The sequence below is a fragment of the Durio zibethinus genome, chromosome 20 (genome assembly GCF_047325235.1).
Source record: "Durio zibethinus cultivar Kanyao isolate XHJ-2024 chromosome 20, ASM4732523v1, whole genome shotgun sequence".
Classification (NCBI taxonomy): Eukaryota; Viridiplantae; Streptophyta; class Magnoliopsida; order Malvales; family Malvaceae; genus Durio; species Durio zibethinus.
In genome coordinates, this window is record NC_143181.1 from 2,693,121 (window position 1) to 2,718,690 (window position 25,570).

At 31.4% G+C, this 25,570-nt stretch overlaps 2 protein-coding genes and 2 pseudogenes across 2 annotated transcripts; all 4 read right to left on the reverse strand.

Moving 5' to 3' along the window:
• Positions 1-897: 897 nt before the first annotated feature.
• On the reverse strand, positions 898-2,841 carry LOC111314864 (putative receptor protein kinase ZmPK1; annotated as a pseudogene).
• Positions 2,842-4,854: 2,013 nt separating this feature from the next.
• Positions 4,855-7,723, reverse strand: LOC111314865 (putative receptor protein kinase ZmPK1; annotated as a pseudogene).
• A 14,412-nt stretch (positions 7,724-22,135) lies between these two features.
• Positions 22,136-23,699, reverse strand: LOC111314867 (putative receptor protein kinase ZmPK1). The gene has a single exon (XM_089749559.1). The coding sequence runs from the start codon at positions 22,998-23,000 to the stop codon at positions 22,359-22,361; it is 642 nt and encodes a 213-aa protein (XP_089605685.1). The 5' UTR covers positions 23,001-23,699; the 3' UTR covers positions 22,136-22,358.
• LOC149513036 (putative receptor protein kinase ZmPK1) lies at positions 23,045-24,524 on the reverse strand. Its single transcript, XM_089749312.1, has 3 exons — positions 24,344-24,524; positions 23,733-24,268; positions 23,045-23,644 (listed from the first exon to the last, which is right to left on the reverse strand). The coding sequence occupies exons 1-3, from the start codon at positions 24,522-24,524 to the stop codon at positions 23,045-23,047; spliced, it is 1,317 nt and encodes a 438-aa protein (XP_089605438.1).
• Positions 24,525-25,570: the final 1,046 nt, after the last annotated feature.

The window sequence follows — 25,570 nt, forward strand, 5'->3', positions numbered from 1 at the left end:
ATTTCTGTATGTGTCATGAAATTTCAATATTAGTAAAAATCAGCTAACATATATATGCATTAATTTTTATTTAATGTATTTTTTTAGTTGAATTTTGCTATTTAGTGTATTGAAAACCCATTGGGCTCTAATTAAATTACTAATTATTAGAAAACAGTAATTTTTAAAACATATTGATAAAAGAAAAAAGAAACACCAAGTGATATATGAAAAGATATAAATTCAGGGAAGTAAGATGACGATGAGCAATAAAATCCCAAGGAATATATATATATATATATATATATATATATATATATATATATATTTTGAGGTACATATGAAGAAGTCTATGATGGAGCATATACTCAAACCTTGGATTTTTAACTACCCTATAAGAAAATGAAAAAGATAAGAACTGTTATATATTCAAGCATAATTTAGTCCATAGACAATGAATATGATAAATGATAAAAAAAGAGAACTGTCTATTGGTTTCTATGCGATGTATATTGTGATTTGTGAATGCGACGATGCAATAATGCATGGTGTCTATCAGGAAACTGCCGACCAACCTACATTTATTAATGCTCAAATTAATAAATAAGTGAGAGCAGAACAGTAGTATAGTATTTTTTTGTGGTTACATATTTTTTTATATACAATTTAGTTAATTAGTTATGCACTATCCATATGCATACATAGTTTATCATATGAAATATTTTAGAGAACAACATAAGTTATGTTTTAGTGATCTAATATATGATTTAGAGAAGAGAAGTAAGGTGCAACGAAGAATGTCATGATAAAATGCAACCAAGATCGACGTCTCAGGCTTGACATATTTCCCGTCCAATGCTGGGTCTATTATCATTGTTATCCATGTTTCTGTTCAGTTCGTTTGCTCTCTTACCCATCCAAGGGCTCCTTCCGGTCACCAACTCCAATAAACATTGGCCAAAAAAAACTCCAATAAAACAATCCTATGGCTATAAACCTCCACCTTGGAGGTAATGGGGATGTTGAAGACCCACTCAGGCGCCATGGAAGCTCTTGGTCCTCGTAATCTTGAGATTTTTAAATACTTGACATCAGCTCAGTTTAGCAGCCATGACAGGCTAAAATCTGACACTTCAGACTGATAATTAGAGTCTATGAGAATGTTTTGAGGCTTTATATCACAGTGGAGAATCCACTCTAAACATTCTTGTAAACAAGCTGGGCCTTTTCCTGTTCCCGCTGCAATTTGAAATCTTTTTTTTTTTTTTTTCCAATCACTTGTTTTAGAAGAGAGGTTTCTGCCAAGGATCCATGTTCCATGTACTGGAATGCCAAAAGCTTGTGCTTTCCCTTCACACTATATTCCCAGAAATCTATCAAATTCATGTGATTAAGCTTCCGAATGGTGTTCACTTCTGCTAGGAATTTAGCTTCCCCATGATTTGCATCAATGAGTCGCTTGATAACAGCAATTCGGTCTTCTGACAGTTTGCCTATGTACGCAATTCCTCCAGCGCCTCTTCCAATTTCTTTCCTGAAACCATTCGTTTCCTTTTCAAGGTCAGCATAGGTGAATTTTCTAAGGTTGCTCCTGCGTGAATGGTACCCACCCGTTGGGCGTGAATCTTGAAGATTTCTAATCAAGAAATACCAGACTAAAAAGATGATAAAAAACTCGATTCCTCCTATGACACGTGCAGACCAAAGGACAATTTTCAGTGATGAATTTTCAGGGCTTTTTGGATATGTTCAGTCCAGCTGCTCATCAACTCGTGCAGAACATTCTAGCTTTTAATCTTTAAAGGGCTTGTTGTAGGAGGACAGATTTGCTTTGGGCAATTTGAAATAGAAGTCTGCGTTATAACGTGGCTCAAGATATCCATTCCATAATTGAGTCTTGGGATAACAATATGTAGCATATGGCTGGTTGATTTTAATGGGTATAAATTGGAAACCTTAGCAATTGCATAGTTCTTACACCGCTCTATGATGTAATTTGGAAACAAACCGTAATTTTAAGGACGGAGTTTCAGAAAACATGTCTCAGATTCATTGCAAGAAAGATCAAACTCAGGTTCACAACTAAGGGACCAATCTGTGTGATTTTTTCATCATATATCCTTGAATGCAAGAACATTGCTTCCATGCATATGGCAAGGTCAAGCTGTTGAGGGAAGGCTTGCGATAACAACCGATGTTTCTCCCCCTTTACTTTGACTGTAAAGCCGAATATATTGCCATCAACATCAAGCTTCACTCTTCTATGAATCTTTGAGCCATAATCTATCGAGCTAAAAATTGCTCAAGGTATCTAGTAATGCGATTCTGTTAGCGTTGTACATGGACCATCCAGCTTCCAATCTCAAAAGCCAAGGACATGGCCAATAGACAATTGAAACCTCAGCACCCTCGTACAAAAGACAGAGGACGTTATCATTATCGACAAAAGAAATAATCGTACATTTAGCACCCACCATGGCATTTACATCTTCCATTGTCGGCGAAAGCCGGAAACCCCGATTCCCATGTCTTGCTCTTCTATGTCCAGTGGCATTTTTACTGGCCCAAAACAATTGTCCAGTGTTGTCAAATGATTTAGCCTGTGGGCCCGTATTGAGTTTGAACTGTGTGGGTGGTTTAGACCTATTGTGAAAAATGGAAGGTCCATTTCGGGTGAATGCTTCGGTGTTTTTTGGGCTCATTAATGAGCCTGGCTTTTTTAAAGGGTCAAAACTCTTGCTGTGGTCGTTTACTTGAGGACGATTATCTGTATTCCATTTGTGATTTTGTATCCTACTAGTCCTTTTTTCTTTTTTTGCATCTTAGCTTTTTATTACTATCATTTTCATTTGTTTTTTGGAGCTTAATTACCCCAATATTGTTGGGTTTTATGTTTCAGACGCTGGAAGGAGAAAATTGCAGCAAATTTGGGGATATTTTTCGTTTTGTATGACGTTGCCAATGGTTTTGGCCTTGGATGTCAAAAAAATGAATTTTGATTTGACTTAGAAAACAATAAAAGAGAATTGGTAGTACTATTATCATTTCATCCGAGACTATTTGAGTTGTTTTTAATATATAAAAAATAAATAAAAGCTATCTGAACTTAATTAGATATCAGCTCATCGCGAATTTCTTCAAAAACCTGCAAACAATTTTAGTAATTGAATAATTTTCATCCTCCAAAAGGAATGTATAGTTTTTCTACCATTTGAATCAAAACTTGTACTTTTTTATCTCATGCAAGGAATTTTCCAAGTGCAAGCGGTAGCAACAAGCCATGAAAGATGCCCTTGCGCCTTGGCTGACATTATTGTTTCGTATAGACAATACAATAGCCCTTGTTTCCTCTTATTTTGCTACCGATCGGTTCAAGCCTTTTTGGCTTTATGTGATGCATTTCACGTCCCTGTAAGTTAACGCACAAACATTTTTCCCATCAGATAAAGATGGAACGCAAATAGACCGCTGCGGAGGAGTCTTCCCAAAGCCGCAGACAAGTCAGTCAATTCCAGAGTCAATACGATTTTGTGACCATTAAATTTCACATGGATTCTGGAATTTCTCGGATCTTCAAAACATAAATAATATAACCTTTCCCTGCCCAAAAAATTAACACGTATGTTATTCTTTTTGGTTAAATTACATAAAATTTTTCAATGGATGACGATGCAACGTACCAGCAGGAGTTAAGCCAACCAGCTCTTGCCTTCTTAAGAGGGACGGGAATTGTTAGTAGTGAAAAATTGAAATGTTTTACCTGTCAACCGTGAAATTTAGCTCCATCGACGCTCATTGCCTTGGTGTATGGGAGAAGTGAACTTTTTTGATGGATTGAGTTTCCTGGCAGCTAGTGTCATCTCCTGTGTCTATAATCTTTACGATGAAAAATACTAATGGTTGAGTTTGTACAAACATCTTCTGCATTAAGTGGGCTCAGCCTATCAATTTGGGTACCAACAATAGAATTAATCAATTATAATTTACAATTATGTAAAAATGATCGAAATTTTATATGTAACCCATATTTATTAATGATAGATCTTATATAATTTTTTATTATAATTGAACAATTATAATATTATAATAAAATAAATTGTAGATGAAATGCTCTCAATTTTCATCTCAGTAATTAATTAATTAATCTTGTGAAGTGGTTTTTTTTGGCTAATGACAGTTATCTGATACTTTTCTAGAAATTAAGAATCATGTCATGATATTGATAATTACTACTTTTGAAAGAAATTTAGAAATCAAACTTTCAAGTTCCAACATGTCAATAAATCCAACAATATGATGTCAAAAGCATATGCTTTTCAAGTTTCAATTTGAAGGAAAATTTCAAATTAAGTTTGTAGGTAAAATTCAAAAAATTGTTTATTAAAATTGATTAAATAAAAATTAAAATAGATACATTAAAAATTTAATTTAATTAATTCATAAAATCACTTTTAAAATATAGCATATAATAAATTTGAAATTTAAACACTTATATTTTCTATTATCTTATTCTCATATAACAGCCTTCTTTATAAAAAAATTGACTGAAGTTATTTTAGTTTTGATTTTTTGTTGTACTGATGGTTTTGTTGGAGTGCTACTTCCTAAACTAAATAAACTTCAATTATATATAATACAAACTCACTTGAAGTGCTACTTCCTAAACTAAAAAAACTTCAATTATATATTACACAAACTCTTTGATTGATTAAGGGCTCAGTTGATTAAGATTCATCATTTTTTATGAAGAAATCTTAAATTTAAATTTTATCGATGATTATTTATTAAAATTATCTCGAATATTATAACCATTCTTCTTAAATTATCTTGCCCTCAAGAATGACACCAGCTTCAATTATATATAATACAAGAACCAAACAGTAAAAGAGATCGACCTTCAATATTGACCGAATTAGAAAGATAAATGACTTGCTACCGACTCATTTTGTTTAGCAAGAGATAATTCCTCTATGAATCAATGGCTTTCTTGACGAAGGAGAATCTCAACTACTTCACCCATCGTCGGTCTTGCGTCTTTTTCTTCCTGAGCGCATTGCAGAGCTACCGTAACAGAATTAGCATCTCAGCCTCATCATATATCCCTTCCAGCTTGGGATCTGTTATCTCATGCTTCCATGTTTCCGTCTCTTTTGCTCTTGCCATGTGCTATCTCACCCATGCAACTAGCGTTCGCCTTTGCTCTTTTGGACTTTCATTATCTGTCACTTGGATTCCCGTTGCAGGGCTTCTTCCTGTCACTAACTCCAATAGAACGATTCCATAGCTATAGACATCTACTTTGGAGGTGATGGGCAGATTGAAGACCCACTCAGGTACCGTGTAACCTCTAGTTCCTCGGATCCTTGAGAATTTTGAATACTTAACATCGCCTCTATTTAGCATCCAAGACAGGTCAAAATCTGACACTTTAGGCTGGTATTTAGAGTCTATGAGAATGTTCTGAGGCTTTATATCACAATGGAGAACCCATTCCAATCATTCTTCATGCAAATAAGCTAAGCCTCTTGCGGTTCCCACAGCAATTTCAAATCTCTTTTTCCAATCAAGTGCTTTAAAAGAGAGGTTTTCAGCCAAGGATCCATGTTCCATGTACTCATACACAAAAAGCCTATGCTTTCCCTCCGCACAATAGCCCCACATCTCTATCAAGTTCATGTGATTAAGGTTTCCAATGGTGTTTACTTCTGCTAGGAATTCAGCTTCCCCTTGGTAATGAGTCGCTTGATTGCTGCAACTCGTCCATCGGACAGTGTGGCTTTGTGCACGATTCCTTCTACACCTTTTCCAATCTCTTCTGAGAAACTATTTGTCGCCTTTTTCAGCTCAGCATAGGTGAATTTTCTGAAGCCAGCTGTAGAGAGAAGGTAGCCGTCCTTTGGGCTTGAATGGCCGTGGGTTCTAATCAAGAAACACCATACCAAGAAAATGGTAAGAAATTCCAGTCCTCCGACTGCACATGCCACCCAAAGGGCAAATTTCAATGACTCATTTTCACGGCTTTTGGAATATTTTCGCTCCATCTGCTGCACTTGGTTGGAATATTGTAACTCGAAATCTTGACTAGTGTTACTGTAAACGGAGACAGTAGCCTTGGGCACTTTCACGTAGAAATCAGCATTAAAATTTGGTGGGCGATGTCCGTTCAACACTTTGGGATAACAGTATATACCATCTGATTCATGGGTTTTAAGAAATCTGAATTGAAAACCTTTGCAATCGCACATCTGTGAGCAAATTTCCTTGCAAGCCTCTAGGGTGACATCAGGATACATGTTGAAATCAAAACCATAGAATTCAACATGGCGGAGTTTCAGGACACCAACCTCAGTTTGGTTACAAGAAAGATGAAATTCTGGTTCACATCCAAGAGACCAATCAGTATGATTCTTCATCTTATATCCTGGAATGCAAGAGCATTTCCTGCCAAAGTTAGGAATATAAATGCATATGCTGTTTGGTCCACAACATCCATGAACCATGCATGGTTGAGGGAAGGCTTGCCGTGAAACAACCCAAGTTTCTCCATCGTCTTTTAGACTATACAGTCGAACATTGCCATCAAAATCCATTTCAACATTCTTGAAATCTTTGAGCCATAATCAGCTGACAAGAAAGTAAAATTATAGGTTGAACTAAAATTGCCCAAAGAATCCGGAATTGCAATTTTGCTATTGTTGAACGTGGATCTTCCAGCTTCCCATCTCAAAAGCCATGGACTTGGCCAGTAAACGGTTGAAAACCCAGGACCTTTGTACATAAGGCAGAGGACATTATCAGCGTCAAAATAAAGCTGAACTAGAGGAGTAGTTTCCTTGGCTTCTTGATGGGATGAGCTTCGAGTTCTCATTGAATGGTTGAAGAGGAAGCAGAGTATCCGCGGGTGAATCGTAGCTTTGCCACAACATAAGGCCTCCCAAGTTACGCAGGATGAGATTACCGCCATCTTCGAGTTTTAAATGGTTAGGGGACTGCGAGACTGTTTTCGTTTCCCAAACTGGGATACTACCAGCATCGTTTAAAACAAGGTTACCTGATTTCAGTAGACAGAGCTTTGAGCCTCTACCATTGACTGGTTGGTCCCTATTTGCCATCCAAACTATGGTGCAATTGTTAGCACCGCAGGATGGTTTGTTGAACCATATCGCAAAGGAATAAGCATTCTAGCCAACGGGGTGGAAACCAGCACTGAAAGTGCCATCAGGTGAAGTCAACACATCACCTGTGGTCTCCACCGCTAGACATGAGCCCGCCCTTAGGTGAGCCCGCCCTTAGGCCATCAGAGGATGAAGATGAAAGTGGACAAAATAAAGCCAAAGAAAAAACGAGTAGGATCGATGGGGTGGCCATGAAAAATTTTGTGAAGATTGAAGGCAGAATAAGACTTGGCGACTAATAAGGCAGAGAGGTTAGACAAATTTTTTGCGAGTGTAAACGGAGAGACTAGAGGGTGCAGATACCGGGCGACTGACGGGAAATTGGCTTCCCACCAGGGCAGTTTGGCAAGTGGCTTGGCAGGAAAATTGGTTCTCCGATCTGATTCGTCGAAAGGGTTTCCCAGCAGAAATTGCGGATGACATTGTACTCACCCTATTTGATCTGGACTCAAGTTAATTGGCCCAAGTCAATTGAGTTTAAATTAATTTAAATCTAGTTTTATTTTTTATTATTTATTTATTTTATGGTTAGATTTTTTTTATGTTTTTTCTTTATCTTTATTTTACCCCTTTTTTGTATAAATGTTATGTTGATCTTTATTTATTTATTGATTATTTATTATTATTATTATTTTTTATTTATATTAATGTGCATTTATCTTTTGAATATTATTTGATTAGGGGTTTTAAATAAGAATAAAAATAAAAAACGAAGATTGTGGTTAGATGATAGTTGAAAAAAAAAAGGTTTTCTTGAAGATAATGTTTTAATCCAGTGATGAGATTGTTTTTAAGATAAATTAGGATTCAATCATAACTAGGACATCGTAATATAAAAACCAATGAATAGAGCAACAATAAAAGATCAATAGCAAATAATAACACCCAGCAAAAACGAGAATATGCAAGAGCAAAATAAAATTTGAGATAAAAGTTCTTGGAAGAAATTTTCAGAAATTTGGGATTCTAAGTTATGTTAGGTTTAAGCAGTGGTTTTGGAGGATTATGAAGTTAGAAGGATCAAATTGGTGATTTTTGGAGAATTTCTTGAGATTTTTGAGTTTTTTTAAAAATTTTCAATTTTTGACAAGATTCCATTGGTTCTTGAATTTTTCAACAAGATTCCGACTACAATCCCAGTTCCTAGTGATCATCTCAAAAACTATTAAGTTTTCTGGTTAAAAATAAAAAAACTGACAGGATTCAATCAAAGTTCATCCGATTCTAAAAAAATAGACAAAAAAAGAAAAAGAAAGAGTGATAAGGAGAGGAAATTTGAAAATTTTTTTTGGGTTTTTATACCCGGATTAAACGATGCTGTTTTGCAGATTATAATTCCCCATTATCCACGAGTTGACCCAAGGAGATACGCGCTCTAACCCCACCCACAGTGCGCGACCCATTTCCCTTATCCTCTGTCCTAGCCAAGCTCAGCTAGTACTTGAGCCATACCCTAAGTCGCTCCAACTGGTCTTATTCTTGCAGTCGAGCCAATGCCATAGCCGAGCCGAGTTGATTCTTTTATTTTGGTATTTGTTTTATCTTTTATGGTTTTTATTTATTTAATTTTGTTTTATGTTATTATTTTTTTATCATTGTTTTGAAATATCCTACATGATTAAATTTTAGAAAAAATTAAAAAAGAAAATAAATATAAAAAATATGAAATAAAATATTAATAAAAGTGTGAGAATAATTAATAATTATCAAATGATGAAATTTTTAGAAATTATAAATGGCTAATTTCTAGAAAATTTTTAGATTAAAAATTTTTTTCTAAATTTGACCCAAATGAAAAAAAATTTATGTAAAGTTTCAATAATAATAATTAATATTTATTTTCAAATTCAAATAAAAAATTTAATAAAATTCTTGGAAATAAATTAACAATTATTCTACTGATGAGATTCTTAAAAATTTCAAATAATAAATTTTATAAGAAATCTTTATATGAGTAATTTATCTAAATTTAATACAAATGGTGAAATAATTTAGATTAAATTTCAATAAAAGTAATGTATTTCTTTCCAAATAAAAAATAAATATATAACTTAAAATTTTTTTGTGTGAAAATATTTGACAATTATCCAATGATGAAATTTTACAAAAAATCACAAATAGTTGAATTTCTATTAGATTTTTAGGTAAAAGTTTTTTCTAGATTCAACCCAAATGGTGGAAGAATTTAGATGAGGCCTCAAAAAATTATTTTCTTTTTAAAGATGAATGCAAATGACAAATAACAAGAGTTTAGATTTTAGGAAAAATATTTCTAAATTTGGTCCAAATAGTAAAAAATTTAGAAATAAAACTTGTATAATTAAAAAATAAATTTCGAGGATGAGATTCTTAGTAATTACAAATGGATGATATTCTAAGACATTTTTAGGTGAGAAAATATTTTTAATTTTAGCCCAAATGATGGAAGAATTAAATATATTTTCAATAAAGCAAATTTTAATAAAACAAATTGATTAAATCTTTTTTTTTACGACAGAGCTTTTTTAAGAAAACAAATAAAATTCTTGAATACTCTTGAGGTGAGAAAATATTTTTAAGAATTTTATCAGATTGATAGAAAAATCTTAAGAATTATTTTTAATATTTAAATATTAAAATTTAATAAAAGACCATTAGAATCATAGATCTTTAGGATAATTTAAAATAAAATGGTATCATCCTTTGGGTGAGCATGTAAGGATGCTATTATATTTTCTATATATAACCGAATTCCCAAACCTTATTTTGAAATTTAGACTAAAACCAATTCTCTTAGAAACCCTTAGTCAAGCTTAAGATTTTCTTAAATGGATAGATTCACCTAAGTAACCAATCATACCTTAATAAAAGATTGATAGTGACTTCATAGGTTGTATCTAGCTATAGTTCTACAGATTTATATTTTATGATAGTTTGATGACTCCGCTGGGGATGTATAGAGAGTCAGGCCATAAATTTAATTTATTATATTATTTGGTTTAATGGTTTTAAAATGTAATGATTATGTTATTTGTGTACTAACATTTTTTTTCTTTGTTGTCTTTTGTTTGATTTATGAAAATTTGGGGTTGAAAACTATAAATGTTCTTTCACATATACTATCACATGTATTTACATTATATGAACTCTATACCTGGACTCCATCCTTTTTAAGAAGGAGTAAAGTACTTACGTTATCGTGAGATGATAATCTCTGCAATGGCTAGTGAAATACTCTTACTCAAATTGAATCTTTTTTCATTAATAGCTTGTGATGGGTGAAGATTGGAATGTTTTGCAAGTATGTGATGGACAAAGATGTAAGAAATAATTTGGGAACCTTTAGTGGTCAAAATCACCTAGCCCTGCATATAATCCATACTTAAAAGGCCAGCTTTAGGATAGAGTTATTTTTATCAGCTAATACATGTAACCTTAAATTAGGACACAAAAAAGAACAATTTGAGGGATATATTGATTATTTAACCATTGCATTTGTTTGACTTTATGCATTTACATCATTTTAATTGTCATATTATTTGCATTATCATTTAACTTTGTGCATCATTTTCATGTTTAACTTTGTGCATTTGCATATTTTTCATATAGAAAATACTTGCCATATAATTTGTTATTAATAAACCAGATCTCATAACTACATCCATAAAAGGCCAAATGCAATAAAAGTTTGTAACAATTCGTTATGAATTTTCTCACCAACTGAAAATCAAGTTAGAAAAAGGTCAAGTAAAAATGGGTAATTACCTGTCTGAGGGTTTTGTCTCATCATTGTCTAAGAGAGTTTATCTCGATCTCCAATAAAATGACTTGGCTGACTTAAGCAATGTTTGAAGATACATGAGTATAGTAAGGCAAGAGGTATTTAAGAACAAATATGGGGACATAGCTTTATTGCTCTAAGTAGATGTGGATAATATTTTGATTAGAGTCATCCTGTAGTTTTGAGATCTTTTTTATAAGTGTTTCATCTTCAATGAAGTAAATATATTGTCAATGTTTGAAGAGCACATGGTCTTACTTCGCCTTAATTTACTAAACTAAGATAAAATCTATTGGTCAAACAATGTGAGTTATTGTGAGAAGCTTGTACAAATGTTGAGACTTAGCTTGCTTCAAGTTGATGTATATGTTAAAATAAAAGACCAGAGCAAAGGTATTTTATGAGATTTTTTTATGAGACTTCATTTATGAACACTTGGGTAATGATTATGAAATAACAACAATGGCTATAGCTTTATATAGATTGGTTATCTTTCCAAAAGTTCTTGGATATATTGATGACATAGTGGTAGATTTTATCGATAAGATAGAATATAAAGTCAATGCATCACCAATTATTCTGTCAGAAACCATTCGATCCTTGAATTACAATCATAAAAATGATAAGGGTTGATTCAATGGGTGTGTACAACTGCTTTATGTATGAATGAAGAGTCACATCGAATATAAAAAAAATAAGTTTCGTAAATCATAATTTCGATCTAGCATTCCAATTAAAGAGTTTTATTATAGCACAAAGCCAAAAGCGAAGTCGAAAGATGAATGGGTTTCATACATTTGTACGTTTGATAGCCAAAAGATAATTTGAATAGTACCTTAGATGCATTATGATTCAGTGTTGTATAGTTATGGGATCAGCCTTAGGTTTTCTTGTTGAGCTTATGAGGTGCTGTTACTTATGCCTCAACTTTGGTGTAAAGATAGTTTGGATGTGAGCAATTTATTCCAAAGACATGTGGACTCAACTAGCAAGAGTTTTCTTTTACCAAAAAGGGGCATATGAAAAAATTAAAGAAATAAAAAAAGCATGGGAATAGACTATCAGGGTTAATAAGGGGAAACTCACATGTGATATTATTCCTGAATATTTTGTGTGGCTTGCAAAAAGATGTAAGAACATTGTGCTTCCTCAAGAACGAAGAGCTGATAATTCTTCAAAACCTACTCCCCAAGATCCTTTACTGAAGGTAGAAACTACTAAAAGAAAACTTTAACTAAAAGTAATAAGCTAGAATAAGAAAATAAGTGATTAAAGAAAGAAATGAGAAAAAGTTTGAAACTGTAAGAGTAAAAAATCTAGAGCCTCAATGAACAAAAAGACTAATGGAAGGCCTTATTTAAAGATTTAGACAAAATACATTCATTGGTCACACCTGAACTTGCTCGACTCTTAAAAAAAATGAGTTATTGAAAACAAGGTTGGAAAAGAGACAATAGGCCACTACTAAGGCATAAAGACACAGCCAGATGCTGTGAAAGATAGTGGATTAACGCACAATATAGATAGACATTTTGACTAGTGAATGCAAGAAACATGTTAAACAAAGCGAGAAATGAAAAGGCATGTGTATAAAAAACAAAAACATTGGAGGCACCTATTCAATAAGCTATGCATGGTTGCAAATAAAGCATAAAATATAGAAGAAAAAGTAAAAAAATTGAAAGTAGTGGTGTAACCAGTAGGAGCTCATGGGCAGTGATTGCTTAACTTCCTAGGTGAAGCACAAGATTATTACCATCAAGTTAGGAAGATCATAAGAAGGCATTAGAATAATGTTTAAGAGATATTACAATTGATGTTTAGGATTTTAAAATATTATTATGGCTTTTTAGGATGTAGTTTTAAAACTTTACTTAATAAATTTTTAAATTGAGATTTCTTTTATTAATGATAGTTATGTGACAAATATTAGTGCATTTTCTTCATGCATTAAAGTACTATACATAAACATATCATTTTTAATCGTTAAAAAATTATGGTACTTAAGGTTTAATGATAACTTTATCATGCAAGAGCCCCAAACAATCAATTCACCACCAATACAACACTAGAGCTTGAGCCAGACAAATGGAATAGAAAAACTCCAATATTTCAACAAGATAGTAAAAGCCTAAGAAGAGCTCAGAGGGAAATTGAATAAAATCCTAAAAGTCGTGAATAAGTTAAATAAAGAAAAAAAGGGTGGAATAAGCTCTAAATAAACTAAACCGTCTCGTGTAAGATGTTATTGATCCTTTGTACCTTTTTAAATTCAGGCCTTATCAAGGCCAACCTTTGTAAAGGGCATAAGCAAATTTTTCTAGGGCATATGCATACAGCCATCTAGGTATACAATCTACTACTACATAAGGCCATTTTTAAAGTTATGTTAATCTTTTCTTTCGGGAGAAAACTTCAAAACCAATCTAGGTCCCTAATTTGGATGAATCAAAAGAGAAAAAAAGTTAAAGTTAAAAGTGATCAAGTTATTGGAGGACTTAAAAGTTGACCAAAAGATGGACTTGCTGAAGAAAAAGTTATGAATATTGAAAAAATTGATTTTTTTAATATTTTATGGATACTACTGAGCTTTACTTTGTTTCAGACGTTGTTATTCTTTTTAAATTTAAAATTTTAGAGTTTGAAAAGTATGACGATACAAAGTGTCCTATCACACACATCACTATATACTGTCGGAAGATGGTAACTTATGCCAGCAATGATCAGTTAGTAATCCATGTGTTTCAAGATAGTTTGATTGGTTCTATGATAAGATAGTATGTCTAACTTGATCAGTCATGCATTTATTTTTGAAGGGAGTTAGCCCATAATTTCATTAGTCAATATTGCCATATAATAGATCTAGCTTTCATTCACCTTTACTTATAAAATATAGAAAAAAAGGTAACTGAGTCATTTAAGGAATATGCCAAAGGTGGAGGGATGTAGCTGCTCAAGTTCAGTTGTCTTTGATTGAAAAATAAACTATAACACTATTTCTAAATACTTTAAAATCTTTTTATTATGAAAAAATAATAGGGAATGTAATCAAAAATTTTATCGACATGGTAATCTTTGATTAAATCATTGAGAATGTCATTAAAAATGGTAAACTAAAGGGAAAAAAGTCTTCAACTACTAAGAAGAAGCTTAAAAATAAGGAAAGTAAAACTCATACTGTGAGTTTCGAAAGGTAGCAGTTCAAAAACTATCATCCTTATCAACCACCAGTCTATCTCACATATTATTCCACTGTAAATGCCAATCTTACCCATATCAACCAATATTGTAACCATCCTACCCATTTATGTATTAACCAACATATAGATTGCCCATCAACATATATATCCAAACTATTGCAAGATCTCTAATTCATCCAAACAACCAAATAAGTGGTCATCAAGAGCCATGAAATGCTAGAGAAAAGCCTACCTTTGATTTTATCCTCATAATTTATATCGAGTTATTTTAAGAACTAGTTAAGAACCACTTACTCATCCTTGTCTACGTACAACTACTTAAACCTTCTTAACTCAAGTGGCATGTTTTTATTGCTCATTGTGATTACCATTTTAGAAATGCTAACAATTTCACTAAGAATTGCCTTGCTCTGAAACATAAAATGTAAAGATTGATCAATGAGAGTATGGTTAGTTTTGATACAAGTGGAATAACAGCACCAAATGTCAATGGCAAACCCTTACCTAATCACAATGTTAATGCACTAAGCGAGGATAGGGAACATCATATAAAGAAGAGGGTGAAAAAGATCAAGACTCATTTCGGTTAGCTGTTTAATGCTTTGTATAAGGCTGATATGGTACATTCGATGGATCCATATACTTATCATAGAAGATATGTGCCAAACCAAAGATACAAGTACCATCGTGGGGGCCCTGGCTATTTCATTGAATAATTTTACCAAAAGGCATAGATATATATGAATTTGTACCAAATTGAATTTTTTAAAGAAGAGTAGATTGAGTTAAGAATAAAAAAGCTTATAGAAAAAAATAAAAGGGATCAAACACAAAAAATGTAAATCTGCTTATATCCATCTGGCTATAAGCTAAACAATCAGAGTGTCAACTAGATGCTTACTATTCTTGAAATCGATTCAGTGTAATTGTAACTCCCAATCGCTTATGCCAAAGGCATTAGGATAGTCTTTTATGTATAGGCCATTTTATTTTTTTATTATTTTAATAAAATAATAAAAAGATGCATTTTCATTCATTTCCTCTACTGCTTTCATTTTTTCACTTTCGTCAACCAAAATATTTCATCGACATTTTTCTTTTCATTCAAATTTTGACTCTAAAATGAATATGAAGATGATTATGATAATAAGTTAGGATTCGATTTTGAAAATAGCATTTATGTTGAAATGGTTGATAATCTATTGGGATTACTAAAAATCCAACAAAGAATTTTCTCATTGAAAGATGAAAATAATGTTCTATGTGATCATTGTAAATGATTTTGTATGTAATTGTATGAAATCATTGTAATGGTTAGTTTACAAATTTGTTCTTGACCAATAAGTGATTTTATTGAGAGTATTCATATTTGAGAAAAGAAATGACCATTTTTCTTCTATCCTTCAAGTAAAATTATCTTTTGCTACTTTATCTGAGATTATTGAAATTTTCTTTTAATAAACCTTAACCAACAATCACCCTTACACTAAGGGAGTAAAGTTTGAAAAATGTGTCTAAATAAAAAGGAAAAATGTGAAGATTTTTAGTGATTTTAGGGGCAAAATTTAGAAAATGTGTCCAAATAAAAATGAGAAAAGTGAAGATTTTTAATGATTTCAAAGGAAAAGTTCATTTATGCTTATATCTTTATTAAGAAAAGTACAAATGCACAAAAAAAGAAAAAAAATAAAATGAGAGAAAGGAAAAGAAAAAAAACAAAAATAAAATACAAAAAAAGAAAATAGAGATTAATGAAGCAAAATGTCAAGATGCTTCATATGAAAAGAAATGATTCTTGGTTTGATTACCTTTCAAATATATTTTGGGCCTGTTTATCCATTTCTTTCATAATCCCTACCCTAGCTTATATTACAACTTTTAAAAATCCATTTCGATCAAATGTGAATACTCAAATTAAAGAATCATGAACTGAATTAAGACAGATTTACAATTGAATTGTTTGAGGTTTTAATTAAGATGTCATTAATAGATCAAAAAGAAAAAAAGATAAAGGGGAAAAACGAGAAAAAGTGTTTAAGTAAAAAAAAAAAAAGAAAAAAAAAGAACAAAGAAGAAAAAAATGAAGAAAAACGAAAATGAATAATTAAAGAGAAAAAGAAAAGCTCAAATTAAAGATCCGAAAAGGCAATTTGAGTCAAATGGGTTTCATCTACGGCAACTTAGATGAGAAGGATACAACATCATTTAGGAATTCACCAACATGAATGCTAGTATATTTTGAGGAGCTCATATTTTAAGTACATCAAGTGGTTGAGTTTTCAAAAAGAATTTAAGATGTGTTATCATGATTATTTAATTATTCATTTTGAGGCACTGTTGTCCTAATAATTCATCTTTGTAATTTTTTCCATTATTCAAAGCCATAATTGTTCAAATAAAAGAGATTTCATCTCATTTCTTATTCATTCCTTATTCGTTTTAATGCCTATGTCTCATTCCCAAACCAGCCATTGGCTTTTCCTTTAAATACCTTGCAATAAAAGAAATGTGTGATTACATTTTACTTCTTGAAATTAAAATAATGAATGAAAATGAATAATAGGATGAGAGATTATATATTACCTTGAAAAGGTTGAAAGTGATAAAGGAAAAAGATGAAATGTTCAAGACATGGTAAAGACACTAAATTTGGAAATAAAAAAAAAAGATTTCTTTAAAAGAAAAATATAAGTGCTAGCATTGAATGTGAGAGATGATTGAGAACTGAGTCGATTTGGTTTTATTGCTCAAAGCTTGAAGAGTTTGAAATCCAAGGGAAAGAGTTTTGAGAACTTGTATACCACAATTAAAAAGATATTCATTGGCATTTGCATGGTATGCATTGCATTAAGGAATATCTAGTGCATGAATCTAGGAAATAAGGATATCATAAGATTCAGTATGGAGAAGATAAGTATGAGGACTTTCCAACGAAGAAACTTCAAATTCTCATTTGAGAAGACACTTACGAGGTAAGATCCTAATTCTTGAAAAAAAGATATTTCAAGAAAATTAATCATGATTAAGAAAGAATTTTCAAAATTTCAAATTTGTGAAGCCTGTGTTCACAAGTGCATTTTTCAATATTAAGAACGATTTATAAGACTTTCGAGCATAATCTATATTTTCTTAGATATTATATATAAGACCTCTGGACATGATTATCAAAACCTTTAGTTGTTACCCTTATTTTTAAAGTTATGTACCTCTGTTTATGAGGACCTTTATTTTAAAAGTTGTGTGCCTCTATTTATAAGGAGCCCTTATTTTAAAAATGTGTTCCTTTATTTTTGAGGAGCTTGTCAAAAGTTAAAAAAAAAAAGGTGAATAATTTGGACTCGGACATAATAGGTTGTCAATGTCTTTCCATAATTCTTGTTATACAGAAAATATGTAAAGAATGGTAGCTGTAGATATCTTATTTAGTCCGTGCCCAAGTTTATTAGGCCCAAACTAGTTAGGCTTAAACTAATCCAAGTTCAGTTTTACTTTTTTATTTATTATTTATTTTATGGTTAGATTTTTTTATTTTTTATCTTTATCTTTATTTTATCCATTTTTTGCATATATGTTATATTGATCTTTATTTATTTTTGATTATTTTATTATTAGTTTTTCCTGATTTATATTAATTTGTATTTATCTTTTAAATATTATTTGGTTAGGGATTTTAAATAAGAATAAAAATAAAAAAAGATGATTGTCATTGGATGATTATGGAAAAAAAAAGATTTTCTTAAAGATAATGTTTTAATCCGGTGACGAGATTGTGAGAAATTAGGATTCAATCATAACTAGGACACTATCCTATAAAACCACTGAACAAAGCAACAAGAAAAGATTGCTAGCTAATAAAAACACCCAGCAAAAATAAAAAATACACAAAAGCAACAAAAAAATTCAAGATAAAAGTTCAAGACAAAAATTTTGGGAAATTTAGAATTGTGAGTTCGATTAGGTTTAAGCAATGGTTTAAGAGGATTCCAAAAACTAAGAGGAACAAATTGGTGATTTTTGAAAAAATTTTCTAAAATTTTTTGGTTTTTCTAGATTTTTTCAATTTTCGATGAAGATTCCAGTGGTTCTTAAAAATTTTAGCAGGATTCTAGCTACAATCTTAATTCCCGACAACCATCCTAGAAACTGTTGAGCTTTTTGGTCAAAAATTCAAAAACCAATAGGATTTAATTGGAGTTTATCTAGTTCTAGAGAGAGAGACAAAAAATAGAAAGAAGAAAGAGAGAGGAAGAGAAAAAACCTAAATTTTTTTTTTTAGGCTTTTATACCTGGATTAAATGATGTGGTTTTGAAGGTTATAATTCTTTAGGATCCGTGCATCGACTCGAGGAGATCATTGCCTTAACCCGACTTGTAACGCATGACCCACTTCCCATTTCTTCTGTCTCAGCCACGTCGAGTCGGTACTTAAGCCGCTTCAATTGTCTCATTCTTGCAGTCGAGCTAGTGTCATAGTCAAATTGAGCTGATTCTTTTATTTTGGTATTTATTTTATCTTTTATGGTATTTATTTATTTATTTTTGTTTTATGTTATTAGTTTCTTTATCATTTTTTTGAAATATTATGCAAGATTAAATTTTAAAAAAAATTTAGAAGGAAAATAATTATAAAAAATATGAAATAAAATATTAATAAAATTTTGAGAATAATTAATAATTATTAAATGATGAAATTTTAGAAATTACAAATGGCTAATTTCTAGAAAATTTTTAGATGAGAATTTTTTTTTCTAAATTTGATCAAAATAGAGGAAAAATTTAAATAAAATTTAAATAACAATAATTAGTATTTGGTTTCAAATTTAAACAAAAAATTAAATAAATTTAATAAAATTTTTGGAAATAAATTAACAATTATTCTAATGATGAGATTTTAATAAATTTCAAATGGTAAATTTTTTAAAAAATCTCTAGGTGAGGAATTTATCTAAATTTAACACAAAATTGTGGAATAATTTAGATAAAATTTTAATAAAAGTAATTGTATTTCTTTTCAAATAAAAAAATTAAAAATATAAATTAAAAAAATTTTGGGTATAAATATTTGACAATTATCCAAGGATAAAATTTCAAGAAAAATAAAAAATGACTGAACTTTTATTAGATTTTTAAGTGAGATCTTTTTCTAAATCAACCCAAATGGTGGAAGGATTTAGATGAGGCTTCAAAAAAAATTGTCATATTATTTTCTTTTTAAGGATTAATACAAATGACTTGTAACAAAAGTTTAGATTTTAGGAAAGATATTTCTAAATTTTAGAAAATATTTTTTAAAATTTAGTCTAAATGGTAAAAAATTTAAAAATAAAACTTGTAAGATATTTCTAAATTAGGATCAAATAGTGAAAAATTTAGAAATAAAACTTGCATAAAAAATAACTTTCGATAATAAAATTTTTAATAATCGTAAATTGATGATTATGTAAGACATTTTTAGATAAGAAAATATTTTAAAATTTGGCTTAAATGGTGTAAGAATTAAATAATTTTTCAATAAAGCAAATTTTAATTAAAAAAATTGATTATGTTTTTTTCTCGATGATAGAGCCTATTTAAGAAATCAAATGAGATTTTTGAATATTTTTAAAGTAAATAAAAATTTTTAAGAATTTTGTTAAATTGATAAAAAAATTTTAAGAATTATTTTTAATATTTAAATATTAAAATTTAATAAACGATCATAAGAGCCATAGACTTTTAGGGTAATTTAAAATAAAATGATACTGTCATTTGGATAGGTATGTGAGAATATTATAACATTTTTAATATATAAACGAATTTTCAAATCTTGTTTTTAAATGTAAATCAAAACCTATTCTCTTATAAACTCCTTATTAAGTTTAAAATTTTTTTCAAATGGATAAATTTTCTTAGATAATCATTCACAATGTAATAAAAAATTGATAACTATTGTTATAGGTTTACAAATCCATATGTTATTACAAACATAATTGCCTTAGATCATCTGATGCCAAAATAACCCTTGATTTCCTTTTTCCCCTTTTTTTTTTTTTTTTTTTACAGTTCAATAACTGTTCATTTTATACAAGCCGACACCGGAAGACAAAATTCGTTGACTCTGAGGAAACTAAAACAAATGAAAAATAGAAAAGATACAGCCATCAAGCAGGCAAAATGTTTGAATCTATCCTTGTCCGAATCTACCCTTGCTCGGGAGTTTCAGACCACGATAATTTATTAACTTATTAACATCAAATGATCCGCAGAGAGAAATTGGTGCAATAAAACAGGCTCCTCCCTAGACCAAAACGACAAACGAAGACACCAAAAAGAGAAGCATTCAGGCAATAAAACCAGGCTCAAGTGATTTCCTGGATGTTGCCAAAGACAAAGTAGGTGGTGCACTAAATGCTTATAGGTTAGTTGTAGTTGCTAATATGTTTATCATATGCTCGGATTATTGATTTTAGTTTTTTTAATACAAAATAAAGGTACAAAGTGAAAGTTCAAAGGATGGGTTTTGAACATAATGAAATGATATTTGACAGTAACTTTCAGTAGGAATTGAAAGACTTTGTTATAGATCTGTATTTTTTTTTATATAATCAAGCAATTAATAAAGATTTAGAAGATATACATTTTGGACAAAAATAGTATAATATATAGACTGTAGTTACTTACAGATCCTATACATACATCTATGCACAAATAAAAAGCATGTTTATTACGATACTTAAACCCACAATTTCATGATAATAAGGTACACATTTGAGACTTAAATTTATGAGTTTGGCAATATCCGGACCCTTCAAAATGGTAATTCAAGATTGAAATTAACATTCTGTATCTTTGTAATTAAAGAATAAGAAGAGAAATGTCCGGAGATAATGCATTGAGAGAACAATTTATTGAAAGAAGTAAAGGTAGTTTTCTATACAATTGAATTAGACAAAGAAAAAGTAAAATATTGGATAAAGTTATATATTCCAGTTTAATTTTATAAAAAGTTAAAAAGAAAGCAATAAAGGACTAATTCATATCAATATCATAAAGAAATAAAATATATTCCAATTTATATTTTGGATTTTTGGAAATGCTAACAACCTTCAATTTGTTGTTACATTTAAACTGTAATTTATGTAATTTTTTAAAAATTAGTTAAAATAATAAAAAAGTTTTTGAACATTATCATTTTATTTAAATAATTTTTTATATTTTTATTACACTCAAATAAATTTTTAATCTTTATTCTACGTCAAGATAAGTTTTTAAATTTTAATTTATATTCAAATGAACCTTTAACTTTTAATTTATATTTAAATGAACTCCTAATATAAACCAATTTTTCGTTTGAAATAATAACTTACTTGATACAAATTAAAGAATAATACTTTATTTGAATACAATAAAAATATAAAAATTTATTTAAATAAAATATTGAAATTCATAAACTCTTTTAATATTTTAATCCTTGAAATTCTTTATCTAGTCCCAATATTATTAATTTTTTATGTGCAACAAAATTACACGTGTGATTACAACTATCCCTCCCACACCTTTGAAAATTTGCATATGCAATTTGAACCCAAGAAAGTTTAAAAAAAATAAAATAAACTTCACTCTAATGGTAGCACCGAATATGATCTTAAAATATTAAAATTCAATTATAAAATTTCTGTCGTGACATTTTAATATAATAGAAGTCTTTTAATAGAGCTCTCAAATAAAGTCTTAATTAACTTTTTTAGAATAAGCTTATGGTTGTACTATTGGGTGGTTAAAATCTATTTTTATATAAAAAAACAATTTATTTAAGAGAAAACGAAAAGAAAAAGTTAGCTATCCTCATGACTTAGATGTAGGGGACTGGAAATTGAGCCCATAAAATGACAAAACCAGGGAAAATTAAAAACCTCCCCCATTTTCTGAAGCTTGTAAGCTGTTGAGTTTGTTTTGCTCTACAATGGGGGGAAAAGGATTCCTCCCTCAACATTTTTACTTGGATCAAGCGAAGAACCATCATGAAAAAGTAAAGAAAATCTAAAACTATCATTTATTCAGGTTGTACATATTGTGGGAAAACCAGAGAAATAAAGAGTACAATAGCAATAAATTCTAGCATTTGACGAAAAAACTTAATACATGCAGAATATGAAAAAAAACACAAACCAGAATGCTGAAAAGAGGTTTGACGAGCTTCGATTATTCTTGGCTTACTACTAATGGAGCTAAACTAATTAATGCATAGATGCATACAAAGTGCTGCTAATTTTCGTTTTCATTGTGATGATCAAGAAGCCTCTCAACGACTTGACTCATGGTGGGCCTTGCATTCCTGTCTTCCTGTATGCAATCAAGAGCCACTACAACCAGAATTTCCATCTTTTGCTTATCATAATTGCCTTCCAACATGGGATCTACTATTTCTGCAATCCTTGATTCAATTGAATTTGATCCTTTCTTCTTTTCCTTGACCCTATTTACTGACATGTATTCCACCTTCCCTTCATTAATATCCTCGAATAGAATCCCTTCTGTTGGGCTCTTTCCCGTCACTATTTCCAACACAACGATACCATAGCAGTAAACATCTACTTTGGATGTAATGCGCTGATTGAAAACCCATTCTGGAGCCATGTAACCTCTAGTTCCCTTTATTTTTGAGAAGTTAGAATTATAGAGCTTACCTCTGTCAAGCAGCTTGGATAAGCCAAAATCAGACACCTTCGGTTTGTAGCCAGAGTCCAGCAGTATGTTTTGGGGTTTTACATCACAATGCAAGACCCATTCTAAGCACTCATCATGTAGGTAAGCTAGGCCTTTTGCAGTGCCCAAGGCGATATCATATCTTTTTTGCCAGTCAAGTTCATTGGAAGAGAGCTTTTCTGCCAAGGATCCACGCTCCATATAATCATAAACAAGCAGCCTGTGCTTTTTCGCTGTGGAAAATCCTACATTTCGATCAAGTTCATGTGGTTAAGCTTCCCAATGGTGTTTACTTCTGCTAGGAACTCAGCTTCCCCTTGATTTGCTTCATTTAGTCGCTTGACTGCTTCAACTCTACCATCAGGTAGCATACCTTTGTACACAACACCTGCCCCTCCTCTTCCAATTTCTTCAGTGAAGTTTTGTGTTGCCTTTTTCAGCTCATCAAATGTGAATCTCTTGAATCCAGTAGCTGCGAGGAGGTAGCTTTCTTTAGCTACATTCTTCTCTTTCCTAACTCTATCCAAGAACAACCAAACCGAAAAGATAGAAAGAATCTCAAATCCTCCCAAAGCACATGCAAACCAGAGCATGAACTTCACTATTACACTTTCTTGGCTATTGGCATAACTTCTTTCCAGCTTAATAGTTCCATTTTTTGGGCAATCTAAACTGATTTCCTGCAAAAGCTCTTTTTTCTTGTTGGAGATATATGATTTGGGCAGCTTTATATAGACGTCTCCAGTGAAGCTAGATGTTTGGTGCCCGTTTCGTAATAGATTCTTAGGGAAACAATATATAACTTCACCGATGAATCGATAATGAAAACCTTTACTTTGGGCCCTCTGCAGGCATCCAGTTTCACACTCATTTAAGGTTTTATTGGAAAAAAAATCCAAAATCATCATGACCATAAAATTCAGCATTACGAACACGGAGATAAGTCAAGTCACTAGCATTGAGGGAAAAATCATTTTCTGGTGCACAACCGTAAGACCAATCAGTTTGATTCTTCACCTTGAATCCTTGAAGGCAAGAGCATTTCCTCCCAGTACTCGGAGAATACCTACAGAGACTATTTTCCCCACAAATGCCATGAATCTTGCATGGCTGACTTATAGCTTGCCATGAAACAACCCATGTTTTGTTCGTTTTTTCTCCGCTGTACAATCGAAGGTTACCATCATAATCCATGGTCAATCTTCTCTGGATCCAGTTTGCACCATAATCTATGGACCGAATAGTAAAATTATCACTTGAACTAAAATTGCCGAAGGAATCGATCGTCGCATTTCTCCTACTGTTGTATGTGGACCATCCTTGATCCCAGCTTACAAGCCATGGATCGGGCCAATAAACACTTGAAATCTCAGAATCGTCATAAAAGAGACGAAGAACATTATCATCATCGAAAAAGATCTTATAGAAGCCAGAGGAATAGTTACCTTTTCTTCTTCTAGAGACAAGTGCTGAGTATCTGGTGAGTGGTTATAGAGGAAGAAGGGTATCTGTAGGAGAATCAAAGCTCTTCCGTAAAATAATACCCTCAGAATTACTCAGAACAAGATTACCGTAGTCTTTTAGCTGCAACTGCACTGAGGGTAGAGAAGCAGTGGCTGTGGCCCAAACATCGAACTGAGCAGCATCAGTTAGGACAAGATTGCCGGTTCCTAAGAGCGAGAGCTTTGACCGCCTTCCATTAACCGGATGATAACGGTTTGTCATCCAAACAATAGTGCAATTGTGAACAAGACAAGTTTGCTAAACCATATAGCAAAAGCATAAGCATTTTCGCAAACAGGATAAAAGCCAGCTGAGAAAGTGCCTGTTGGTGATATTATAACATCTCCCGGATTCTCCACGGAAAGAGATGATCCTTCGCTCAATTTTTGATATTTTGAAGATGACAATGGAGTTAACAATATCAAAGATAAAATAAGTGAAAAATATAAAGAATCCATTCGGGGCTTCAAGGTGAAAGTTAAAGCAGGGGATGGTTAGGATCCATCTTTATGCAGCTTAAAAAGACATTTGCCTAAAGTCATGTGTTAAATTCTTAGTTTTAGTAACCAAAATTCAAAGCTCCACAGCATCAAATAAAAAAATTAAGAAGAAATGAATTCATTGCATTCATCCTTACAGCCAATAAGGGAAGAATACCGTGCATAGGTTATTTTAGGCATGTGAAACTCAAGTTTCACTTTCTCCAAATGATAATAATAAAAAAAAAAAAAAGAAAAAACTTTGTGATTCTAGAAGAATAAAAATATATTCTAGTAATACACTTTGACACCGAAAGCAGAAGGTTGGTAACCAACAGGGACATGCACATGAGCTTTAACTGTAGATTCTCGTACAAATTTATAGATACAAACTGTTCGTAAGGGCAATACAAACATATTAAGTTTCAAAACTTTTACTAGCATACGGAAAAGAATTGATGAAAGGTAGAAGAACCTACCAACTACTCTTTGGTGTATGTACAAATGATTCGCAAACGTGTCTGGATTTAATTATCTTGTTTATTGACACTCGTTCCAACATCTTCTGCAACATGGTATGTAGATAGAAATATGGCATTCTGATTCTTTTGCAAGAACATGCAATGAGAAGACATATTGATCTATTCGCAAAGTTGGTGATAACAAGATGCCATCTTCCCAGAAGGGAAATAAAAGTATCAAATCGGTTATGCAAGAATAGAATGGCGTAATTATGGGGAAAAACCCTAAAAATGTGAATAAAATGATAATTTCCATTCTAGATTTGGC

What these genes read in the sequence shown, in the direction of transcription:
- LOC111314867 (XM_089749559.1), bottom strand. Translation starts at nt 23,000, where the DNA reads ATGGAGCGTGGATCCTTGGCAGAAAAGCTCTCTTCCAATGAACTTGAC.
- LOC149513036 (XM_089749312.1), bottom strand. Translation starts at nt 24,524, where the DNA reads ATGACAAACCGTTATCATCCGGTTAATGGAAGGCGGTCAAAGCTCTCG. An exon ending in TGTTCTGAGTAATTCTGAGG is followed by an intron (nt 24,269 to 24,343) that starts GTATTATTTTAC and finishes CCAGATACTCAG; the next exon opens with CACTTGTCTCTAGAAGAAGA. An exon ending in GTGACTTGACTTATCTCCGT is followed by an intron (nt 23,645 to 23,732) that starts GTTCGTAATGCT and finishes GGATGCCTGCAG; the next exon opens with AGGGCCCAAAGTAAAGGTTT.